Consider the following 23,736-nt stretch of genomic DNA (forward strand, 5'->3'; position numbering starts at 1 on the left):
TTGAAGGGCCAGGGAATGCGAGCATGCATCAGTGCCAGAAGCACCCAGGGAGAGAGCCTGGTCCTTAGTCAGCTCCTGGTTTTGGCAGCACGTTCGGATGAGTCTGACGCCTGGAGAAGTTCAGATGCTGAATGCTTATGGAGAAAAATAAAACTGAGACTAGGACGTAAGGGTAAAGCCACTGCACTGCCTTCCCTCTCCATAGACCCCTCATCATTCTATTCTTCTTTCTTTTGCTGTTTGAATTCGAGTTTTTGTTTGGGCTGCCAGAGAGCACAGAATCGCTAGGCGTGGACAACGCAGAATTTGCAAGGTGTGGTTCCTGTTTAATAACTCATTCACTGGCCCTGTTTCCATCTGGCTAGGGGACCACTATGTGGTCCTAGCCCTGCGCATACAAATAATGTTCATCTGAAATGCAAGTACTCAGCTTGTTTTCTGTCAGGCCGATTCAGTAAAGTCCGCGGGAGAGCGGATGAACGCCCGCTCTCCCGGCGTGCGATTCTCTATTTAAATGAGGCCTGGCGGTATAAACGGGCATAAGGAGCGGCGGCTGTCAGCGGGTTTGACAGCCGACGCTCAATTTTGCCGGCGTCGGTTCTCAAGCCCGCTGACAGTCACGGGCTCGAAAACCGGACGCCGGCAAAATTGAGCGTCCGGTTTTCGACCCGACAGCCACTGGCCCATTTAAAAATTTTTTTTTTTTTTTTTTACTTTTTTTACCCTTCGGGACCTCCGACTTAATATCGCCACTTTCCCGATGCCAGCAGAAACTAGCGCCTACCTTTGGGTAAGCGCTAATTTCTTAAAGTAAAATGTGCGGCTTGGCTGCACATTTTACTTTCTGTATCGCGCGGGCATTTGCATGTTGATGGCCCTATTAGGTTCCACGGGTTGGATGCGCATTTTCCTCCCCTTACTGAATAATGGGTAAGGGACGCGCGTCCAAGGGCAGGTTAACAGTGCGCTCCATTGGACTCCCCCCCCCCCAAACTAACTCCACCTGTGGGCCCATCCAGAATTGAACTGGTTAACTTTAGCCCCTCTGACTTAAGTTACCTATTTAGCCTAGGGAATTTTCAAAAGCTCTGATCAAATCAGCTAAATTCCTGACACCGTAGTCTACCATAAAGCCCCATTTTGACTAATAAAGACCACTTGGCGGTGCTTTGACATCAAACCCAACCATCCATTCCCCCTACCCAGTTTTCTTTGCTTCTTTCCCGTTAGCAGTTAAAGAGCTGGGCAGCCTCTTATCCTTGTTGCTTACCCCATGACCACTAAGGATCGTTATGTGCACAGATTGCTGGTTACCCTTATGTTGGGTTTTTGCCCTTTGGATGCTTATTGCTTGGGGCAGGGCTCAGGCCCCAGGCACAGGGCACTCAGGCCGATCCTAGGAAAGGCTGGGAACATCTCAGGAGGCCAGCGGGTGGCAGTCAGGAATGGTAGCAGCCTGAATGGCAAGCTCCGGTTGCTGGCCAGGAGCTGCAGTCAGGAACAAGTTTACAAGGGAAGCAGGCTTGAGTAAGAAGATGCCAGGGGCTAAAATCAGGAACAAGTTCACTCTGAATCAGGCTGGAGTAGTAAACTGGACTTGCAGGCCAAGCCAGAAGTTGTGGCAGAGAACAGGTTGCGCTCTTGGAAGTAGCAGATCCTATAGCGAGAGACAGGTGAGCCTTCGGGTTGCTGCAAACATCTTCCTGCTTCCCAGCAGCCCCTTTTAGCTGTTAGCCGCATAAGTCTATCCGGCTGGCTTAGCAAACCAGCTGCCTTTTGAATATGGACCTCCTGACAGTGGTGCAGATTATCTAATGAAAAAAAAAAATGTCCCCTGCCTTTTGGCACTTCCAAACATAAATACTTTGTCCTTTGTTAGCTCAGAAAAGAGAAAATCCCTTGTTTCCACTTGAAAAGTTGCAGCATGAAGCTGCTTCTTTGAGTCACATAATGCCTAATGTATAAAGCTTTGCTTCAGGAAGCACAACCGAGCACGCTTCTGTCACAGGGCAGATGGGGGAGATGCAGATCTGCCCTGGAGGGAATACTCTCCATGCCAGGGAGGGCTTGATCAAGGGTGGTCTGACTCCCGGCTTTAGAAATCCTGCCATGCACAACAGGCAGTGGCACACAGTGGGGAGTTTTGTTAATAGCCACCCACAGCTGAGGTGCAAGGAGGCAGCAGATAGTGAGTAACGGGGCTCCCCAAGGAGAAAGGAAGTATAACTGCTGACCGCCGCTCTCATGGCGCAATAGAGGGACGCAGTAGGATCCAAAGAGGACCAGTCTGCAGTAATTTGCCCAGTGGAGAACAGAGGGGCTTTTATTTGCAAATTTTGATTCCCCCCCACCTTTCTTTGCATCATAGCAAAATCATTTGGAAAATAAGAGTTTGAGTGATTTGCAAGCATTTAGAAACAATTCAGTTTTGCAAGAAAAAAAAAAAGGAACGGGAAATGGCTTGCAGTCCCAACCACAAACTCTCGGCACTGTAGCTGTTGGCAGGTAAGGGGGCTCTTGGCCGACCTCATCTGCCCAGTCACTTCTGCCTGCTGTGTTACTGCAAATTCTTCATCTCTAGTAACCCCCCCTCCTCTCCACAGTTTGTCCAGGAGAGCTCATAGCCTCCTGTTCCCGCTGAGTAAAGAAACAAACTTCAGGATGAAAAGGAATTTCAAGTAAGGAATCTTACTGCGGGCAGGATATTAAAAATTTCTTTTTTTCTCTTTAAAACAAATGAAGTTGGGATTTCAATTGCATTGATGGATAGGGAGCCTGGATATAAACACGCTCATGTTCTTCCCAGATCAACAGATTATTTATATTCTTTCTACTTGTTCACAAGGGTGTAGAATAGCAAAAAACCAGATGTAGGACTTGAGACAGATGAGGAATAAAAGAGAACTCCAGAAAGCACTCTTGCTGGAAACGTTTCCTTATTTTCACTTGCACCTAAATTCGAAGAAGGAAAAAAATGCTTGACAGCCTTCAATCTAAAGTGTAAAAGTTAACACAGTAGCAAGATACAATCTAACTACTCCCATGTTTCCCAGTCATAAAAGAAGAAGCCATGGCGAACGATTGATCCAAGCTATATTCTGCATGATTTGTGCTTTGCATGATTTCTTGCTTTACCAGAGAATTGCCTCATCCTTTTTTTATAAATTCTGAAGAAGTTTCCCCAGCGAAGATGGGCATGCAGGAGTCAGTAGGGCAAAGAAACACCGTGATGCGTCTGCCCAGCAGGCCAGAGTAATAAAATTGTTCCTTATTCTGAAAGAGCATCCATAGAAATAAAGGTTAACAAATAAAAACAAAAAATACACAAGGTGATATCTTTTTATTGGACTAATGCAATACATTTCTTGATGAGCTTTCGAGAGCTAATACTCTCTTCCTCAGGTCAGAAATCCGACAAACAGTAGTTATGGAAAGTTATTCTATAGTAAACTAAATAACCTCTCATTCTTAATATTAGGCATTTGTTGACAAAGTAAAAGGAATATCTAATGGAGAGATTGCGTATGTCCTGCATGTGTGTCTGCGACCCTCTTTCAACTCAGAGACCAGCAAACAGATTGGCAGGAAAACTGACAGGGAAGATTCGGGGAGGTTGGATACTCGAGTGCCATAAGGTGCCACTGCATTCCTGCTCTGGAGTGTCAGTATGTTTTTGGCAATGGGAAACAGTACAGCCAGCAATAGCAAAGGCTAAGAAGCTTTAGCAAGCAGTGCATTGCTGGTATGTGCGTAAAAGTGCAGGATAATACCAACCAACAGTGAGGTAAGCTGCATTATTTTATTTGCATTGAACTAGCTTTTGTTGATCTGCTTTGCATGCATTTGCAAAGCTTATGTATACAAAGCAACTCACTGTAAAATAGTAACATATAGTTACATAGCAAATGACGGCAGAAAAAGACCCACGTGGTCCATCCTGTCTGTCAATAAGTTTGTTTGTTTTTTAGTTTAGTTTTCTTTTGCTTCTCTGTGCAAGTTACCCCATGCCTTCTGATAAGGGTAGCGTCCCCATAAGGTTACTGCTTATATCTTCATGCCCATCTTTATCCACAAGGGATCCTTTGTGTTTATCCCAAGCCCTTTTCAATTCCATTACTGTTCTTGTCTTCACTTCTTCTAGGTGGCCTTTCCATTCATCCATCACCCTTTCCATGAAGAAATATTTCCTGAGATTGTTCCTGAGACTACCCCCTTGGGTCTTTATATAATGACCCTTATTTCTACAGCTTTCTTTCCATTAGAAAAGGTGCCCTTGTGCATCATTAATATCTTTCAGACATTTAAAAGTCTGCATCTTATCTCCCTGTCTCTCCTCTCCGTCAGGGTATACATATTTAAGTCCTTCAAGGGTATACATATTTAAGTCCTTCAAGGGTGACCGCCCTTTTCCTTATATTAAGGAATCTAATCACAATGTACATTGTTGTCTTCTTGTTATGACCTCTTGTTGATTTCTTGTTGTTTAATCTATTTTCCCTACTGCTCTAGGTTAACCCCCTGCCCAGTTCGCCTCCCCTGTTGAAATGTACTTCTAAATCTTTTGTTAATATGTGAACCGGTATGATGTCCCCACTAATACCGGTATATAAAAGTTTCTAAATAAATAAATAAATAAATAAATCTCACAAGTCTTCTATGCAGACCTCACACCAAGTTGATTGCCTTTCTTTGGATCGCTTCAATTCTATCTCTATCCGTTTTGAGATACGGTCTCCAGAACCAAACACAGTACTCTAGTTGAGACCCCACCGATGACCTGTACAGGGGCATTTTCACCTCCTTGTTCCTGCTGGTTATGCCTCTCTCGAGGCAGCCCAACGTCCTTCTGGCCTAAGCCACCACCTTGTTACACTGCTTTGACGCTTTCAGATATTTAAGCCTGTATCATATCTGTCCCCTTCTCTGCTCCAGGGAATACATATTTAAGCCCTTCATTCTCATCTCACAAGTCTTCTAGGGCAGACCCCCACACCTGAACTATGGAAGGGCGGTTAAGAAATCTTTAAAAATAAATAAAAATAAGTAACAGAGAGGTAAGCCTAACCAGCCTATAGTTTCCAGCCTCCTTTCTGCTCCCGCTTTTGTGAAGGACTCTCACCTCACCCTCCTCCAATCTTGTGGCATCCTGCCCACTTCCAAGGATTTATCCAATAAGCTTTTCAGCAGACCTGCCAGAGGTTCTCCGAGGCCCCCACGGCCTTCTCTGCTTTTAGCTTTGCTGGTTCCTTCCAAACACTCTCTTCTGTCAGCAGAGCTGTGTCCACTCCACTCCCATCCGGACTCTTGTTTACCACCATCGGCCCTCCTCCAAGAGGCAGCTGTTTAATATTTCTGCATTTTCCTCATCTTTCTCCATACAATGACTTTTGCCTCCTTTCAATCTTACAGGATCACTTCTGGTCTTCTTCCTTTCTTTCATCTATCTGAAAAATATTTTGCCACCTCACTTTACCGCTCTGGCGATCCTCTCTGCCGCCTGAGTTTTCCCCCAACCCGATTTCTTTCCTCATCTCTTCTGCCCTGCGTTCTTCTTTTTTGCGCTTCTTTGTCATTTTTGAACGCTTATCTTATTGCCTTTATTTTTTCTGCCACCTCTTTGGACAACTGAATTGGTTTTCTTTTCCTCTTACTTTTATTTACTTTTCTTACATAATCATTTGTTGCCTTTATTATAGCTTCTTTTAATGTGGCCTACTGTTGTTCCACATCACCCATTTTTACCCAATCTCCTAGCTCCTCCTCAAGGTACTTACCCCTTTTTACCAAAGCCTGTAGTTTTGAAACCCAGGACCTTTTCTCTGTCTTGGCTCCTGTATCAAACCATCTCGTCGGATGTTCACTGGGGCTCAGGCAGTCACCTACCTGGACATTAGTGATACTATTGCTCCTCTCCTTGTGGGTGGAACACGTTTAAGGACATCCACAATCTTTCCCCTTACAGAATCAGCAGCAGCAGGAGCAGCAGGGATACTCCAATCCACCCCAGATAAATGAAAGCCTCAGAGCAACACCTCCCCCTTGCTTTCCACTTTCTGGATGTCTTCAGCCAGATTTATGTCCAGTTCATCTCTCTGATTGCAGATCACACCAGTAAAAATTAAAATGCCTTCACCTTTTTCCAAGATGGCCCACAGCGCTTCCTTCCCCCCCCCCTACATTGCAGTTACTATGATATTGTTTATGACATAAAGAGCTGCTTCTTCATCCTTCCTCAATAGGATATTGCCTGGGATGGCCGTATCCCATTCACGAGACTCACTGAGCCATGACTCTATAATAGCAACAATATTACCATACCTCCATTGCATGAAAACATGAACGCAAGATATGTAAAATATTGTGTGATAAATTCCTAATGTGGCACAGTAAATGATCCCCCTGGATTTGCTAACTGCTTGCCATCATCTCCAAACACTTTTGCTAGGTTGTTTAGAGATGCCAATATTCAAAAAGATCTAGGCACTTAACTTACAGGGGAATTTTCAAAACAGTTATTCATGTAAATATAACATATCATCGTAGCAATTTTCAAAAGTCATTAATCACATTAAGTGTACAAACGGATAGATTTTAAAAGGGCTGTACATGCGCATCTCGCTGCGCACAAAGCTACGCACTATTTTATATGTAGTTTATAAAATACTCTTCGCATGTGTGTGTCTGCAGCTCTGTGAACATATCTTGTGTGTGCCAGGAGTCTGGTGAACATCAGGGGGAGTAGAGAGACTTTATAGGGCTCAGTCTGATACTCTATATATGGACCATTGTAAGGGGACACTTTGAATTGGGGTGAGTTTTTGAGAGGCGGATTGGGGTTGTTGTTACAGACATATTCAGAGGTATTCATTGTAAAATTGACATCAATAAAGAATTTTAGACCTTATAAGTGATCAAAAGGAGTTGATTTGCACATGGAAACCACAGAGATTCTACAAGTTTGTCGAATTGAGCTGTGAAATCGCTTTTAATGAAAGGGGGCCGTTACTGGCAAAGTCCACTGTGGGTCGGCAGCCAATCATTATATGTGTTGCTCTGAAGAAATATCGTGCAGTAGAAGAGGTGGCACACTCTCCCTCCCCATCTATATTTTATTTATATGGGATTAAAAATGTCTTGAATCTAGAAGACATGAGGACAACTCATGGGGTGGCTGTATGTTTTAGCACACAGTAAAGTAGGTTTCAGAGTAATAAAAGAAACATCACATTTCACTGTTAAAAAGGACAGAAAACTAAGACGCCAAGTGTTGATTAAATCTAGCGACCCAAAGGTAGTGGACAAGAACAAAAGCCGAATTCTACTAGAATAGGAAAGAAGACAGAAGTTGAACTGTTAAGCTCTCCACCAACCCTCCCTCAGCTGGTGTACTTTCAGTGACCCTGCTCAATGCCGAGGAGGGTTCAGATCACATGTGGCTTAACCTGTGCTGTCGACATAGCTATAAACCACCGCCTGAGACAAATGGCAGTAAATGAAACAGATAGAGAGCAAACACATTCAGCTCAGGGCATCTGGTCACGGTGCTGTGAACTGACATGTTGGAGGTTTCTCTCCCCCCCCCCCCATAGCTGTGAATTACCATGTTCCAGATATTGCTTCAGTTTACAGAACGTGCATGGCGGTTCCAGAAAGGCAATGTACACTCATGTCAGAGTTCCTCGGAAGCAAGCATGCAAGTTGGTGGCAAACAATATCTTATTGCAATAAAAAAGGAAAAAAAACTGGAGTTAAGACTACTGACTAACTCAGATCTTACATGGTTGGCATTTAAAACTGCAACAGCCATCTCAAGTAGTTCTTCCATTTGAGTGCTCGACCCTTCCATGCCTTACAATGTCATGATGCAAACAAGAGATCAGCTCTAATACCACACAGATACATTAGCACCCTGCTCCTTCCTTCTGGTTTGCCAATATGATATTAAACAGAACTTTAATCTTTGTATAACAGGTTCTATTTATTCATTAACAAGCCAACCAATACCTGCTACAAGCTTGCTGTCTGTGGCAGGGATCATAAAACACTTTAAACCGCCACCTAGAATAAGCAAACACAATAAATATCCCCACCACAACATGGCAGCACTGAAAGCTGGGTGAGTACAGGTGGTCGTTGCACCCTGCTGTGAGAAGTATATTACAATAATAGCAACAAGTGATTCTCTAATTTACTGCATGCGCTGATTGCGCTAAGCTGTAGGTGGCTAGGTTGAGTACCTTTACTCATCTAGGGAGCAGACAGATTACCATGTGGGCACACTACTAGTAGCTCTGACATTTTGTTTGCAAAAAAAAAAGAGAACAAGAATTCTGAGACATATCTTCCAGTGCAATGCAAGGTTGTAAATCGCCAGTGACAAAAGCAATAAGTAGATAGGTCAATATTTGATGCAAGACTCTGTGTCAAGGTCTGAAAGTTTATGTAACAACATTCATCTGTTGCTGCAATGAAAGATAATCACATGGTAGGAGCCTTCTTCTCGAATGCTCTGAACCGGTACCTGTTTGACATGCATGGTCTTGTAGCCTTGCTTTACCTAAGCAAATCAGAACTATAAGCCCATGGCATGTGGTGAGGAAAACCGAGCACCCAATCAGTCTTGCAAGAAAAAAAAATGAAGCTAGCTGGTAAGCCCCTATCATACAGCCTACCAAGCACGCTTTTAGTCAAGACTTGTTATCATACTTACTGTATTTGGCACACTGCTTATTCAGTTTCATTTCTGACATTACAAAACAAGCCTAAGACAAAGATACCTGCACTCAGGCATCTTTACATGCATAAAGCATAGAATCTTTGCTCAGTTCTAACGGGAGTTTTATTGTATAAGCCAAGGCAATTGATAGTTGGCCACCCTTGCCAGAGACAGACAGGTTTGGTCACTCAACTGTGAGAAGGGATTGGAGGTCAATGCATACCCACACACACACTAACACATGTTGGAGAAAAACAAGCACTGCTGAATACGGAAAAGTTGAAAACCGCCCACCTGTGTCTGTTGAGGGATATTTACAAAGCTTGGATCCCGTGGTCCAACACTGACGAATCGATTTGCGGGGGAGGTGCTGGGTGTAGAGTAGGCTGTGAAGGGAAGGGACACATGCATGAGGAAGAAGCACAGCAATACCACCAAAACAGTTTCAGAGCCTGGCAGATGTTTAAACATAGCAACATGCCAATTTTTAGACACCTCAATCTATCAGGACTCATTACATCTCTTGCATTTGCTTAAATTTTCCAGATGTTCGTTATTCACCCTTTAACTGTTATGCACCTGGGAAAATATTTTCATAAACATCGTGAAAGAAAAGGTACCTTCTAGAACCAAGAAGTAGATTTCTATTTTTAAAGTGGCACATGGTGTTCATTTATGAGCCCAACAGTTTCAGAGACATTGTTTGCAGAAAACAGAGTTCTTCAAATATCCACAAAAAATAGGAATGTCACAGCAATGTAAGCTTTCCATACTGCCTTCTAATGGGTTTTCAATCTGTTCTGCAGTGATTGTGTCTAGTGGATGATTCAAAGTATGATACCTCTACCTACACAAGCAATAGTAGTATCAACTAGTTTTCGTTGCAATATTATAGATACCTTTCCACTAGTAACCAGGCTAAGACCTACAAATTATTTTATACAGGTCTCCAAACACCTTTCACATTCTGGTCAGTATTATTCTGAGTTGCATTCACTAGTATAATTAAAGTTTTTCTTTTCTCTTGCAATAATTCCTCTTTCCCAAAAAAGTCCTATTCCCAAAAGATTATTTTCTATAGTCAAAGAATGAGACAAAACCTTGGAAAAGCAGGATCCATGGACCATAATATTTTATTAGTTTCTATACAGGTCCACACTGTTCGAAGATGTGTCTTGAGATAGCCTGGTTCCTTTTCAAATTAGGAGGGGTCACAGTGGATTGTGTTGGGAGAAAACTTGTTCTGTCCTTAGGATCTAAGTTATAGTGTCTTCAGAGTTAGATTAGAAATCACAAGTTGGATTTTCAGACATTTACGGATGATATTCAGGTACATTGTAGTTTGGGGAAAAACCAGCCTAAGGCTACTGAGAAACTGCAGCCTTGTTTCAAATGCAATTAGTGATTTTGCTATTTTTAAATAAACTGAAACTCAATTCTTCCAAGACTGAGGTGCTATGGATTCATAAATCTTCATTGTCAGGACTCACACTGTAGTTATTTCTTGCTGTAAACTCTAGGAGTTGTTATAGAAAGCAATCTAAATATGATTGCCCAGATTTCCAAAGTAATTAAATAATTGTTCTTCCAATTTCATTTAATTTAGAGCTTAAAATCATTTTAAGGGTGAATTTTCAAAGAGTTCCATATAAGCGCATAAGTAGCTTATACTCGCATAATCGCTATTTTATAAATGTGAAAGCATGTGCATATTTTTAGTTTCATGCACACACACAGAGGTGATCTACGGGCATGCCGAGGTGGGGCCAACAGTTACGTATGTAAATTGCTATTTTATAAGAGACTTAGGTGTGTACATTTGGCGCCTTATTGAGCAGTTTTACACCTGCTAATTATCTTGTGTAATTGATCTCAGACTTGTTTATTGTGTATTACTGGCTGGGTGGGAGTTTAGGCTGAAGAACCAGGAGGGTCTCGATGACCTGAAGAAGGACTGAGCGAACTGGTGGGGTAATTTGGAAAACCGGTAATTTCAATTACGCACGTAAAGCGGGCATTTCGTAAGTAAGTCCTACTTTATTTTCCTGTGTAAAATATACATGCGTATATTTTTTTAAATTGGTAGGAAAAGTGCATATGTTCAATGCGTTGAAATATGCGCTTAGAATGCACTGCATAATTTCCTGCATAAGCATACAAACGAGCGTGTGCTGGAGGGTAGACATATGCGTATTTTATATTACGTCACATCTGATACGTGCAGGTTATAAAACACTATCGTAGATCTCTGTGCAGCCATATATGAGCATACTCTGCAGCTGCGTGGAGTTGTTTGAAAGTTACACTCTTGGGGCCAGATTTTTAAACCTACGCCCAATTTTATAACATGCGCGTGCAGCTGCGCGCATGTTATAAAATCCGGGTTCAGCGCACGCAAGGGGGTACACGCCAAGCCGCGCAGCCTTCCTCCGTTCCCTCCGAGGCCGCTCCGAAATCGGAGCGGCCTCGGAGGGAACTTTCCTTTTGCCCCCCCCCACCTTCCCCTCCCTTCCCCTACCTAATCCGCCCCCCAGCCTTACCTAAAACCCCCCTTACTGTTATCTGCTAAGTTGCACCTGCCTCCAGGTAGGCGTAGGTTACACGCGCCGGCCAACGGCCAGCCCGCGATCCCGGGCACAGTGGCAAATGGCCCGTGTCTGCTGGCCCCGCCCCCGGACTGCCCCACCCTGCCCAATCTCCGCCCCCTTTTTCAAGTGCCGGGGCTGGTGTGCATCGTTGAGCCTATGCAAAATAGGCTCGGCGGGCGCAGGAGGGATTTAAAAGGGGTACGTGTGTATATTAAGCTCGTAACCCTTTTAAAATCCGCCCCTTGGAGTTTAAAGAGCCAGTCACTGTGACGAATGCTGTGGTTTCCACTAGATTAACCATTGAAATTCACTTCCTATGCAGGACATACAAAAACACAGCTTCACAGGTAGCAGCCTACTCAGAATACTGCTGCTCGTATTATCTTGGGGTTGAAAACTCAAGACCGCACCACTTTGGCAATGGAAAAGTTACACTGGTTAACAGTGATTAATAGAATTCAATAAGAGATTTATTCGCTTGTCTTCAAGGCTCTGTTGCTCAATTGCTACTCTAATCAGACCCATACTGGGTCAGACCAAGCAAGGTCCATCGAGTCCAGCGTCCTCTCTCTGACGAGCAGCTGGCAGATCCCTAATAGCAGATGTATCTCACGCCCAAGAATAAGCGCTGGCTTTCCCAAATCAACCTGGCTAATTACTGTTTCTGCACTTTACCCTTCAGGAATTTGCCCAACTCTCTTTGAAACCCCATTATCAGGCCGATCCAATACAGTACATACAGCCAAGCGTACTGTTTAACTCATGGGTGGACTTAGGTTTTGGATGCGCGTCCACAACCCCATATTCTATGAGGAGGAACAGGGCATCCAACCACCCGCAAAACTAATAGTGCTCATCACATGCAAATGTATGTTGATGAGGCTATTAGCTATTCTCTCCAATCCAAAAAAAAAAGAAGTGCGCCTGACCCACGTATTTTTATGGTCAGAAATTAACGTCTGCCCAGAACAGGCGTTAATAACTGAGCAGCCCAAAAAAGTGTACAGAAAATACTGTACTTCCTCCAACTTAATATCGTGGCGATATTAAGTCAGAGGAACAAAAAGGACAGAATGTAAAAAAAAAAAAAAAAGTTTGCTGGCACTTAGGTTAGGATAAGGGACGCTCATTTATTGAGCGACCGTTTTCCTAACCCCGCTGACAACCAACCTCTCCTGGGCGCCGGAGGCACTGGGGGGGGGGGCATGTCTGCCCCTAGTGCCTCCTTGGCAGCGCGACCCCTCGTTTAGATATTCGATCGTGCGCCCAGGAGGGGTGGCTGGCTGTGCGTTAGGAAAGCGCCCGTTTTGCGCGCTGATTTATTGGATCAGCCTGAGTGTTAGTCGCCTTGACCACGCCCTCTGGCAACAGATTCCATAGCTTGACTGTGCGCCGAGTGAAAAAAAGTACTTCCTACAATTTGTTTTCAATCTGCTGCTTGCTGAGTATCCCTCTAGTCCTAGTGTCATTTGAAAGAGTAAATAACTGTTCCCTATTTACCCATTCCATCCCACTCATGGTTTTATAAATCTCAATCCTATCCCCTCTCATTTGTCTCTTCTCCAAGCTAAAGAGCCCTAATCTGTTTAGCCTTTCTCCATAAGGGAGCTTTCCCATCCCTTTTATCGGTTTGGTTGCCACTCTCTGTACGTTTCTATATCTGCTTTGTCTTTTTTCAGATGGGGGTAACCAGAACTGCACACAGTACTCAAGGTGCAGTTGCACCATGGATCTATACAAGGGCATTATGATATTCACAGTTTTGCTCTCTATTCCTTTCCAAATAATTCTTAACATTCTATTTGCCCTTTTGACTGCCGCCGCACACCGAGCTGAAGATTTCAAGGTATTGCCCCAAGCACTCCAAGGTCCTTTTCCCGAGTGATGACTTAACACAGAATCCAGAATCGTGCACCTGTAGTTGGGATTATTTTTCCTTATGTGCATTACTTTGCACTTTTCCATGTTAAATTGCATCTGCCATTTAGAAACCCAGTCTCCTAACCTCACAAGGCCCCTTCTGCAGTTCCTCACAATCCACTGCTGTTTTACGACTCAAAACAATTTTGAGTCATCTGAAAATGGGTTTCTTCCTCCAGATCATTTATGAATATGCTAAATATAGACCCCTGGGGCACTCCACTAATGACCGTTCTCTTTTTGGAAGACTGACCATTTCGTCCTACCCTCTGTTACCAATCCACATTAGGACACTGCCTCCAGTCCCATAAACTCCCAGTTTCCTGAGGAGTCTCTCATGAGAGACACTGTCAAATGACTTCTGAAAATCAAAATATACGATATCAACCCGAATTACCTTTATCCACATGTTTATTTATAGCTTCAAAAATATCTAATAAACTGGTAAGGCAAGACTTCCCTTTGCAAAAAACATGTTGACTCTCCCCAATTAAATCACGTCTATCTATGCAGTTAGTACTTTTGTTTTAAAAAATAGTTTCTACCCTTTTGCCCAGCACTGATGTCAGGCTCACCGATCTATAGTCTCCCAGATCATGACTGAAACCCATTTTAAAAACTGGTGCCATATTAGCCACCCTGCAGGTACCATGGCTGTTTTAAATGATAGATTGCAAATATTAGAAACAGATCTGCAATTTCATGTTTGAGTTCCTTTAGAATTCTGGGGTAAATACCATCAGGTCCCAGTGATTTGTAATTCTTTAGTCCTCTAGTTTCACAGTGATTTTGTTTAGTCACTCAGAGCCAACACCATCAAAGGAGTTTCCAGCATGGGTATGACCCCAACATTCTCAATAAAGACAAAGGCAAATAATTTATTTAGAGGCTGATATTCAAAAGGAATGTAGCCGGGTAAGTCAGATTTACCCGACTACGTAGTAACCACTGGATATTCAGCTGCCGCCACTTAACCAGCTAATGGGCCGATTCAGTAAAAACGCGGGAGAGCGGACGAACGCCTGCTCTCCTGGCGCGCGCACCGGCCACTCACCGGTGCGCGCGATTCAGTATGTAAATTAGGTGGTGCGGTAGAAACGGGCAAAAGGAGGCGCTAGGGACACTAGCGTGTCCCTAGCGCCTCCTTTTGACCCGGAGCGGCGGCTGTCAGCGGGTTTGACAGCCGACGCTCAATTTTGCCGGCTTCGGTTCTCGAGCCCGCTGACAGCCACGGGCTCGGAAACCGGACGCCGGCAAAATTGAGCGTCCGGTTTTCGGCCCAACAGCCGCCGGCCCAATTTTAATTTTTTTTTCTTTTTACTTTTTACACCCTTCGGGACCTCCGACTTAATATCACTATGATATTAAGTCGGAGGGTGCACAGAAAAGCAGTTTTTACTGCTTTTCTGTGCACTTTCCCGGTGCCCGGAGAAATTAGCACCTACCTTTGGGTAGGCGCTAATTTCTGAAAGTAAAATGTGTGGCTTGGCTGCACATTTTACTTGCTGTATCCTGCGGGCATACCTAATAGAGCCATCAACATGCATTTGCATGTTGATGGCGCGATTAGGTGCCGCGGGTTGGATGCACGTTTTCCGCCCCTTACTAAGGGAAAACACGCGTCCAATACTGTATTGGCCTGTAAGTTCTTAGCTGGCTAACTCAAGGGAAGGCAATAAGTGTAATGGGGCAGTGTTACTTAGCCGGATAAGTTATTTGACTAAGTAGCAATATTCAGCCTTAGCTGGTTAAGTAACCTGGCTAAGGTAGACAAGCTCCTCAGCAGGTCTAAACTGAGCTGAGTAATACTTATCTGGCTAAGTAATGGTTTAGTCAGTGATATTTAGCAGCATATCTGTGCTGCTGAATATGTCATCTAAGTTAGCTGAATAAGACTATTCGGCTAACTTAGATAAACGCCTATGTTTTGAATAAGTTGTAAACCGCTGCGAAGGCTAACGCCAATGCGGCGGTATAGAAAAACTAATAAACTATAAACTATAATGTACCACTTATGTTATAGGATGCTATCCGTGCTGCACACGTGTTTTTAACGAGTGAATGCGTATGAATGTTGTGTTTTGTGACACATGACACATTTTATGTGATTGTGATACAGAATTAATAATAAAGTTTTGTTACTTCTCTTATGTATTTGTGAGATTATAGTACTATTGAGAGGATAGGTAAACGACACCCAGCGTGTATACCAGTTAAGTTTTTATGCCTTTTTCTTGTCTTCCCTTTTGGCTTCAAATGTATTTGCAAATGTTTTTATTAGTTATTACCTGTATAGCAAGCTTCTTTTCAAATTCTCTCTTAGCCTGCTTAATTCCTTTTTTACTTCTAACTTGCCAGTGCTTATGCACTTCCTGATTTTCCTTATTTGGTTCTGCTTCCCATTTTTTGAAAGATGTCCTTTGGTTTTAATTGCCTCTTTCACCTCGCTATTAAACCACGGTGGCAGCTGTTTGGCCTTTCCTTCAACCTTATTTAATGTATGGAATATACTGTATGTGATGCTTACTTCCTTCAAAAGATGCTCTCCTATGTGTTCCTTCTATTCAAGACACTAGGGAAAAAGCTTTTTAGGTCATGGGAATAGTATCCCTAAAGAGCTGAGATTTATAGGGAGCTATCTGAATTTTAAGAAGAATTGTAAGGCATGGTTTATTAACCTTGCTTTTAAGTGCCCTTAAGCAATATTTTTAATGCTGTGCCTTCTCCAATCTCAACAGGGTATACTGTAGTGCAGATTTGCTGCTGAGTTTATTTATGTGGCTTTATTAGTTCGTGACAATGTCTTGGTTTTTACTGTTCTATCGTAATATGACTATTGGTTTTTTTTTATGTTTACTATCTTCTCTGTCCTGCGATGTGGGCTGAGCAGCTAAATAACCAAATACATAAATAAAGGGTATCAACCAACCTGCTCTAGGTCAGGATAAACGTCTTTTAAGTTTAATCTGTTCTCCTCCTTCCCTCCCCTACCCCAGTTTTGTCACTTTGCTATCACAGATGCTGGCAACGCCATGTGGGAGTGGTGGGGGCAATTGCCAGGTCAGATTTCTCATTCCCTGGGGCTGGAGATCCCACGGAAGCGGCATTCACAGCCCCTGGAGAGGGGGAAATGGGAAGGAGTCGTGGCCATTGCTCAGCGGTGACACTCGGAGGTCACGCTGAGGGTACGCACTTGGACCCTGCATTTCGTGGCCCCTGGCCAAGGACTGCCACGGTGACGACTGGGCTGAGTTGGGAGGGGGGGATATCACTGGGAAATTGCAAATCAAGGCTCATGGTACTGTAACCCGTTTCGATTAAAATGAAAGCGTCAAGGAGCAGGAGGAAACAGCTGAGCCAAGAAAAAAAAAAAAGGAAACATAGAAATATCAATGTATGACTAGTACAATAACCAAGAATATTCAGGAGCCATTTCATGAGTTGTCGTTTGATATGGCGGGGGGGGGGGGGGGCGGAAAGAATAGTCATTTGTAAAGTCTAACCTTTTCTTACAAAACTGGAACATTGCCAGTGCATGCAAAACTGTAGCATGCAAGCCAAATACCCAGATCACTTCCAAACTCAAGTGCTCTAATAATTTTATCACTTTCCATTTCTCCACCACATACATCCCAAACCACAATCACTTCCAAATTCAAGTGCTTTTAACAATTCTGAAGCATTCCAATTGTTTAAAAACCACAGCCAAGAGTAATTTACATTTATTGAAGTTCTTCAGGGGGGCGATCTACACGGCGCGCAATCAAAATCATTTCAGTAGGCTTTGCTTCTAATGTCACGCCATCCAAAAGATAGACCGAGGCCTCAGTGATATTAATTCAAATGATTTTTCCCTGATGTCCAAAAGAGAGGGTTCATCTTTTGCCGGACAAATTGATCCAGCCCTTATTTTATCTCTGCTGCATGCCTGGAACCGTAAAGGTGAATTTTAAGAGAGATGCGTGTGCATGTAAGCACGTGTGCGTGTCCGTCCTGTTTTATAAACCTTGCACCTAGGCGCTCAAGTACTGGAGTGCGAATAAATTGGTGTGCTTAAAAAGGGGCAGGACAGGGGACGGGCAGGGGCATTTGGGGGCAGAGCCATCAGTTACGCACATAAGTTGCTATAACCAGCGCAAGCGGCGTGCCTACAGCTGTTACCTGTGCATATTTACACCTGCTAAGCATCTGGTGCACGTCAGAACAGAATTCTTTATAGCCAATTACTGGCTGGGTGAAGGATCAGGCTAAACGGGGGAGTGCAGGCTGAATAACCAGGGGGGTCCTGGATGAACTAGAGAAAGACTGGGCAAACTGGTGGACTAACTGGTTAAACCGTTCATTTCCTGCGCGCGCGCATGTTACCAAAATGTGCTGACTTGTGCATATAAAAGCCGACAAATGCTAAGGAAACCTCACAAATATCATTTCCTTGTGGAAGTGCTTAAAATTAGGAGCACACATACTTGCGAAGAGGCAGGTTTTGTATAATGTGCCTGCACGTGCATGAATGATACAACAGCGCATGTGCGCTCAGGCCCACATTTGCGCGCATATGGGCACAAACGCTCGTTTAATTTAAAGTTATTGTCCCTGTCCTGCTTTTCTTGAAAAAATAAAAACAAAAACCCCCCAAACTGCCAGAACTTAAAGTTCATGCATGAAAATGGAGGATAACTCCAGGATTGGATCAGCCTGTCCTGTAAAAAAAATAAAAAGCCAGCTGGCAGCCCTACAAACTGAGGAGCACATTTTAACTTTAGAGATTAAATGTGCTTTCTTGAGTTCCTCACTATCAGGGTCCTCTTCTTTACTGTTGCCTTATTCATTTATTAAAGCATTTTTTTCTACTTAACACTGAATCAACGTTACCAGCATTACTCCTAAATCTGGCCTAGCGACTATTCCCGTCTCAGTTTACAGGAAATTTCATTTCCTGACTAAATGAGACAAAACTGACTTTGAGAACCCAGTGCACATGAGCTGAAGACAGATTCATCGTGCAGCAGCAAGATGCAGATCAGGAAGAGCAGGAAAAAGCTTGGCAAGGAATTTCAGGTGCTGGCAGGCGAGAAGAGGTTTGGCCATTGAAGCAAATGCTCCAGACATTTGATAGATTTCCAGGATCCTTCCCTTATTTGATGCTGTCTATTTATTTATTGTTTTCCAGATTCAAAAAGGAATCGCTCAAAGCAATGTACAAAACTTAAGACCAGCATTATCATAAAAAGAAAGACGATAAAAATGCTAAATATAAAAAGCAAAAGTATAAAACGAGAGCAAACATACTCACTCCACCTCTCACGTTATCCATCTTACCCATTATGTTCTCCTCCCATCTCTGAGACCATTAACTAGGTTTTCAATTTCTTTCTAAAATGCATCAACTCTCTGGGGCAGATTTTAAAACCTCGCGCAACCCTCCAGGGTTGCGCTGGATTTGTGCGCTGGATTTGTTCAGACCTCGCCCCGTTTTGCAAGCCCCGGGACATACGCGCGTCCCGAGGCTTGCGCACGCCGAGCCTATGCAAAATAGGCTCGGCGTGCGCGGGGGGTGGGGTTTAAGGGTTACGTGCGTAAGCTATGCGCGTAACCCTTTTAAAATCCGCCCCTCTGTTTCTTCCCTCACTGTGCTCAATGTTTCGCTCTGGCAGAAAAGTTTCCCATAGCCCTGAATACTACGTGCATCTCCCTCATGCACACAGGTACTGCTTGGATGTATGGGCAGACAAGAGAATCTGAAAATAAAACTTTTCCTTAGCTTAGCAAAATGCCAGCTACTGGCTTGCTGCATTAATTAGAGTAATGGCTGGGTGCGATTTTTCACATGGCTACAGTAATCCCCCCAAAACTGAAGCCAGATGAGTCTATAGTGCCGCACGTGAATACACAATCAGTGGCAACTTAACCTGTAACTTTCCATGGCCCTCCTTTATTTTATTTATTTATTTATTTTATTTAAAATCGTTTCTATACCATCGTTAAGTTAAATACCATCACAACGGTTTACAGGAAGGCACATAAATTAATGTTGATAAATGTATAGGATCATATATTCTAAACCGGTGCCATAAAGATTCGGTTACATAATTTTATGATAAATACTATTTGGTGAATGTGATAAATCTTGTCCTTTTATACATGTATCATTTTTAATTACAAGTATAATTTATAAACTGTATATTTCTTCTTTTGTTAGCAGTGAGATAAAATAATAAAATGTGCACATATTGAGTTATAAGTGTGGTGTGCGGATGTTTTACTGCCTGCTTCCCTTCTATTTTCTATTCTCCATTTTCTTTGTGATAAGCTTGTTTAAAAAGTCTGGTTTTTAAACTTTTTTAAAAAAAGTTTTGAATTCTTTAAACTAGAGAAGTTTACAAACAGCACAAAAATTGAATGGAGATTCAGCTTAACTGTTAATACAGTAACATCTGATTGATTGTGATTGACACAGGAAGATAAGATGTGCGCTCCTTATCTATCTGATTTAGCTGGATAGGTAGCACTTTTTAGATTTAACCACTATCTGACTTAGCTGGATAAATAAAGTTTTTAAAACTTATATGGCTAAGTAGTGCTGTTTAGACTTATCTAGCCGTCTTATATACTGTAGCTGGATAAGTCTGAAAAGCGCTATTCAGAAAGACAATTACTTAGCCAGATAAATCGGAAATTATCCAGATAAATGTTGCTATTTATCCAGGTAAGTCCGAACTTGCGCAGCTCACAGTTTTTACAGATGCAACCATGTTTGTGTGCATATGCGCTCGTATTTAATAACCAGTGCATATTGCTTGCGTGCAGGTTATAAAATACATTAGTACATTTGCTGGTGCACATATACATGCGTATGCGGGAGCACGTGAGCAGTTTTCAAAATCATCCTCTAAGATTGGAGAGCTATAATGTATAACACTAAGTGAAGATATAGACATAATAGACATCTCAGAGACCTGGTAGGAGAATAACCAATTGGATACTGTGATATCAGGGTACAAATTATATCGAATTGACAGTGCAGATCAAATTGGTGGAGGAGTGGAATTATAAATTACAAATGGTACTGTCTGCCGAGCCAGAATGAAGAAACAGTGAAATGCTAACTGAAATTAGAAAGTCAAAAGAAACTGGCAACACAATAATAACTGGAGATTACCTCAGTACTGACTGGGCATACATCTCACCAGGACACGATAGGAAGGTAACGTTTCTAGATACTATGAATAACTGCTTCATGGAGCACCTGGAAGAGAAGGGGGACTACTTTGGATCCAGTCCTCAGTGGAAGGCAGGATCTGTTGCAAGGAGTAACGGTGGTGGTGCTGGTTGGCAAGAGGGATCATAACACAAACTGATGATCACTGGAGGGAAGGCATTAAGTAAAACTACTTTAACTTTAAAAAGGGAGACTATGAGAAAATTAGTTAGAAAAAAACTAAAAGGAGCAGTTGCAAAAATTAAAAGATTGCATGAGGCATGCACGTTGTTTAAAAATACCATCCTGGAAGGTCAGCTAAAATGTATCCCATGCATTAAAAAAGGTCAAAGGAAACCTAAACAACCGCCAGCATAGTTAAATAGTAAGGTGAAAGAGGCAATTAAATCCAATAGGACAGCTGTCCAGAAATGGAAAACAGATCCAAGTGAGGAAAATAGGAAAGAATATAAGCATTGGCAAGCATAAGAACTTAAGACATGCCATACTGGGTCAGACCAAAGGTCCATCAAGTCCAGCATCCTATCTCCAACAGTGGCCAATCTAAGTCTCAAATACCAGGCAAGTGCCCAAACATTAAATAGATCCCATGCTATGAATTCCGGCAACAAGCATTAACAAGGCAGGTCAAAAAAGAATTTGAAAAGAAGCCTGACATACAGGCAAAAGCAAATAATAAAAACATTTTCACAACCAGTCAAAGCAAGAAGCCTGAATGGGAGTTGGTTGGATCACTTTCTTTGATGGATGATGCTTTACCGTTATTGGATAAAGGTGAAGGAGCGCTGTTAGTCTTATTAGATTTATCAAGTGCCTTTGATCTGGTTGATCATTGATTATTGCTAGACTGGTGTAAAGCTATGGGTATGAAGGGACTGGTTGGGAAATGGTTGCAGAACTTTTTGGATGGGAGGAAACAAATGGTATCTTTTCACGGGAAACTTTCTTATATAGATGCTATTAGATGTGGGGTACCACATGGGGGCGTCCCTTTCACCAATTTTGTTCAATATTTTTGTGAGTGGGGTGGCTGAGATTATATGGAAGGCTGTTTTTTTTTTTAATTTTTACCGTACATTTATGCAGATGATGTGCAGATCCTGGTTCCCTTGGGGATGGACCAAGATGAATGTTATCAGAAATTGGGATACTGTCTGAAGTCTTTGAAAAATTGGTTAAATGAAAATAAATTGGTTTTAAACTCTGATAAAACAGAATCTTGTATTTAGGGAATGGAAAGGTTGATTTTCCTCTGAAATTGGTGGGTGTGGAGGTTTTCCCAAAGAAAGAAGTCAGATCTTTAGTTCAGTTGGATTCAACATTGAGTATGAAGAAAGATGTTATGCATTAAGGGCCTCATTTTCTAAAGTATCGCAGGCCTGCGATACTTTAGGTAATGAGGGGTGGGGGGCCGAAATGGGGGGTGGTCCTGCGCTAGCCAGCAGCGATCGCACCGCCGCGGTGTGATCGTTGCCGGTTTCACACCCAATAGCGCCACCATAGAAGGTGTAGCTATTGGGCGCGAAATAGGACACGAAAAGGCCCTTACCTTTTCGTCGTCTGCGGCGTCTTCGTGGCGTCGGCCCTGGTGACGCCCCGACTCCTCCTCTTCCGGGGCCGACTCCACCCCCATCTTGGTATCGCACGCGATAAAGGACTTTTCGCGTGCGAAACATCCCTTATCGCGTGCGATCCGTCTGGAACATGACCCCCTTAGTGAGAAATAGCTATGTGAGGATTAAAATGCTAAGGTAAATTTGACCCTTTCTGGATTTTGTGATGTAGAGATCTGTGGCTGGTTTATGCCTTGGTCCTTTCGTACATAGATTACTCCCAGTGAAAATTATGCAGAAACTGCAAATGATACAGAATCCAGCGGCCGGCATTGTGACTGGGAATACTAGGAGGACTCCAACTGGCCCTCTGTTAATGAATCTTTACTGGCTCCCAGAAAATGCTAGATGTAAATTTAAAAATCTTTCTTTGGCATTTAAAACACTAAGAGGAATAGGTTCAAAGCAGCTGGAAAATCGTCTGAGCTGGTATAGGTCTGGTAGAAATTTGAGGTTAATGAAGGAGCAGATTGAAGGGACAGGCTGTTGAAGCGTTACATCATTCTCTCCTGAAAGCAATATCCTTTTCTGGGATGGTTCCTCAGTTGTGGAATAACCTGCCTTTAAGTTTGAGAAAGGAGATGAATTTGTTAAAATTCAGGAAGGTTTTAAAAACTTGCCTTATGAGTAGATTGAAGAAGGAAATATAGTTTAAATACATATCAGCCATATAAAACAATGTAATTATGTATTACTGAATTATGTTATGTTATTAAAGTATGTTGTACATCGCTTAGAAAGATTTAATCAGTTAGGCGATTAACAAATTATATTACGTAAATAAATACTAGATTATAAAGGGATAAAAAGAGCACTCAGGGAGAACAAGGTTACTGCAGAAAAACTGAAATAATTCTTTGCTTCGGTCTTTACTGAGAAGGATGTCAAGAAGATATTCACACAAGAAATATTGTTTGACGGTGATGATTTATAGGAATTGAAGATAACCACTGTAAAACTGGAAGATGTAGAACAAACTGACAAATTAAAGAGTAACAAATCATCAGGACCAGATGGTATTCACCCTAGAGTTCTGAAAGAACTAATATGAAACTGCAGACCTGTTACCTGTAATCTGTAATCTATATTAAAATCAGCCACAGTACCTGAGGACAGTAGGGTAGCCAATATGACAATTTTTTAAAAGGACTCCAGTGATGATCTGGGAAACTAAAGACCAGTGACCTGCAAACTCAACTTACTGCCAATATGACATACAGCAGAGCATGGCTTCACAAAACTGTCCTGTGGGACCCCATACTCATTCGCATGTGCGGAATATCCACAATAAATATGCATAAAATAAATATGCATCCATTGGAAATCTAGTATATGCTATTTTATCTCATGCACATTCACTGCTGGGGGGTCCCCAGGACAGGTTTGAGAAGCCTTTGCTTACAGAATGCCAAAATCTATGTAACAATGGTAAAACCAGAAAACTGTGTCTGTCAATGAGGTGTTATTTCTGAGGCACCCTAGCTAAAGAAACACTATCGTCTGACATGCACAATTTCTAGCTTCCCTAAACTTCATATGGCTCAAAGTGCAAACAAGAAAAACTGATTATTTGGGTGACAACCTCAAAAAGTGTTTTTTAAAGCATTTTCCTTGCAGTTTTTTGTTTTTGCTGAAAGAATGCAGACCTGCTTTCCCTCCCTAAAGGAACAGGTTCATGTA

At 42.6% G+C, this 23,736-nt stretch overlaps 1 protein-coding gene across 3 annotated transcripts in view; it reads right to left on the reverse strand.

Moving 5' to 3' along the window:
• The window catches only part of NFIA (nuclear factor I A), a 512,744-nt gene that overhangs the window by 57,412 nt on the left and 431,596 nt on the right, over nt 1–23,736 (reverse strand). For all 3 annotated transcript variants that reach the window (XM_029618602.1, XM_029618603.1, XM_029618601.1), the window contains one exon: nt 9,011–9,102. In XM_029618602.1, coding sequence (XP_029474462.1) covers nt 9,011–9,102 — 92 coding nt within the window. The remainder of the gene's footprint in view (nt 1–9,010; nt 9,103–23,736) is intronic.

The sequence above is a fragment of the Rhinatrema bivittatum genome, chromosome 10 (assembly GCF_901001135.1).
Source record: "Rhinatrema bivittatum chromosome 10, aRhiBiv1.1, whole genome shotgun sequence".
Lineage (NCBI taxonomy): Eukaryota > Metazoa > Chordata > Amphibia > Gymnophiona > Rhinatrematidae > Rhinatrema > Rhinatrema bivittatum.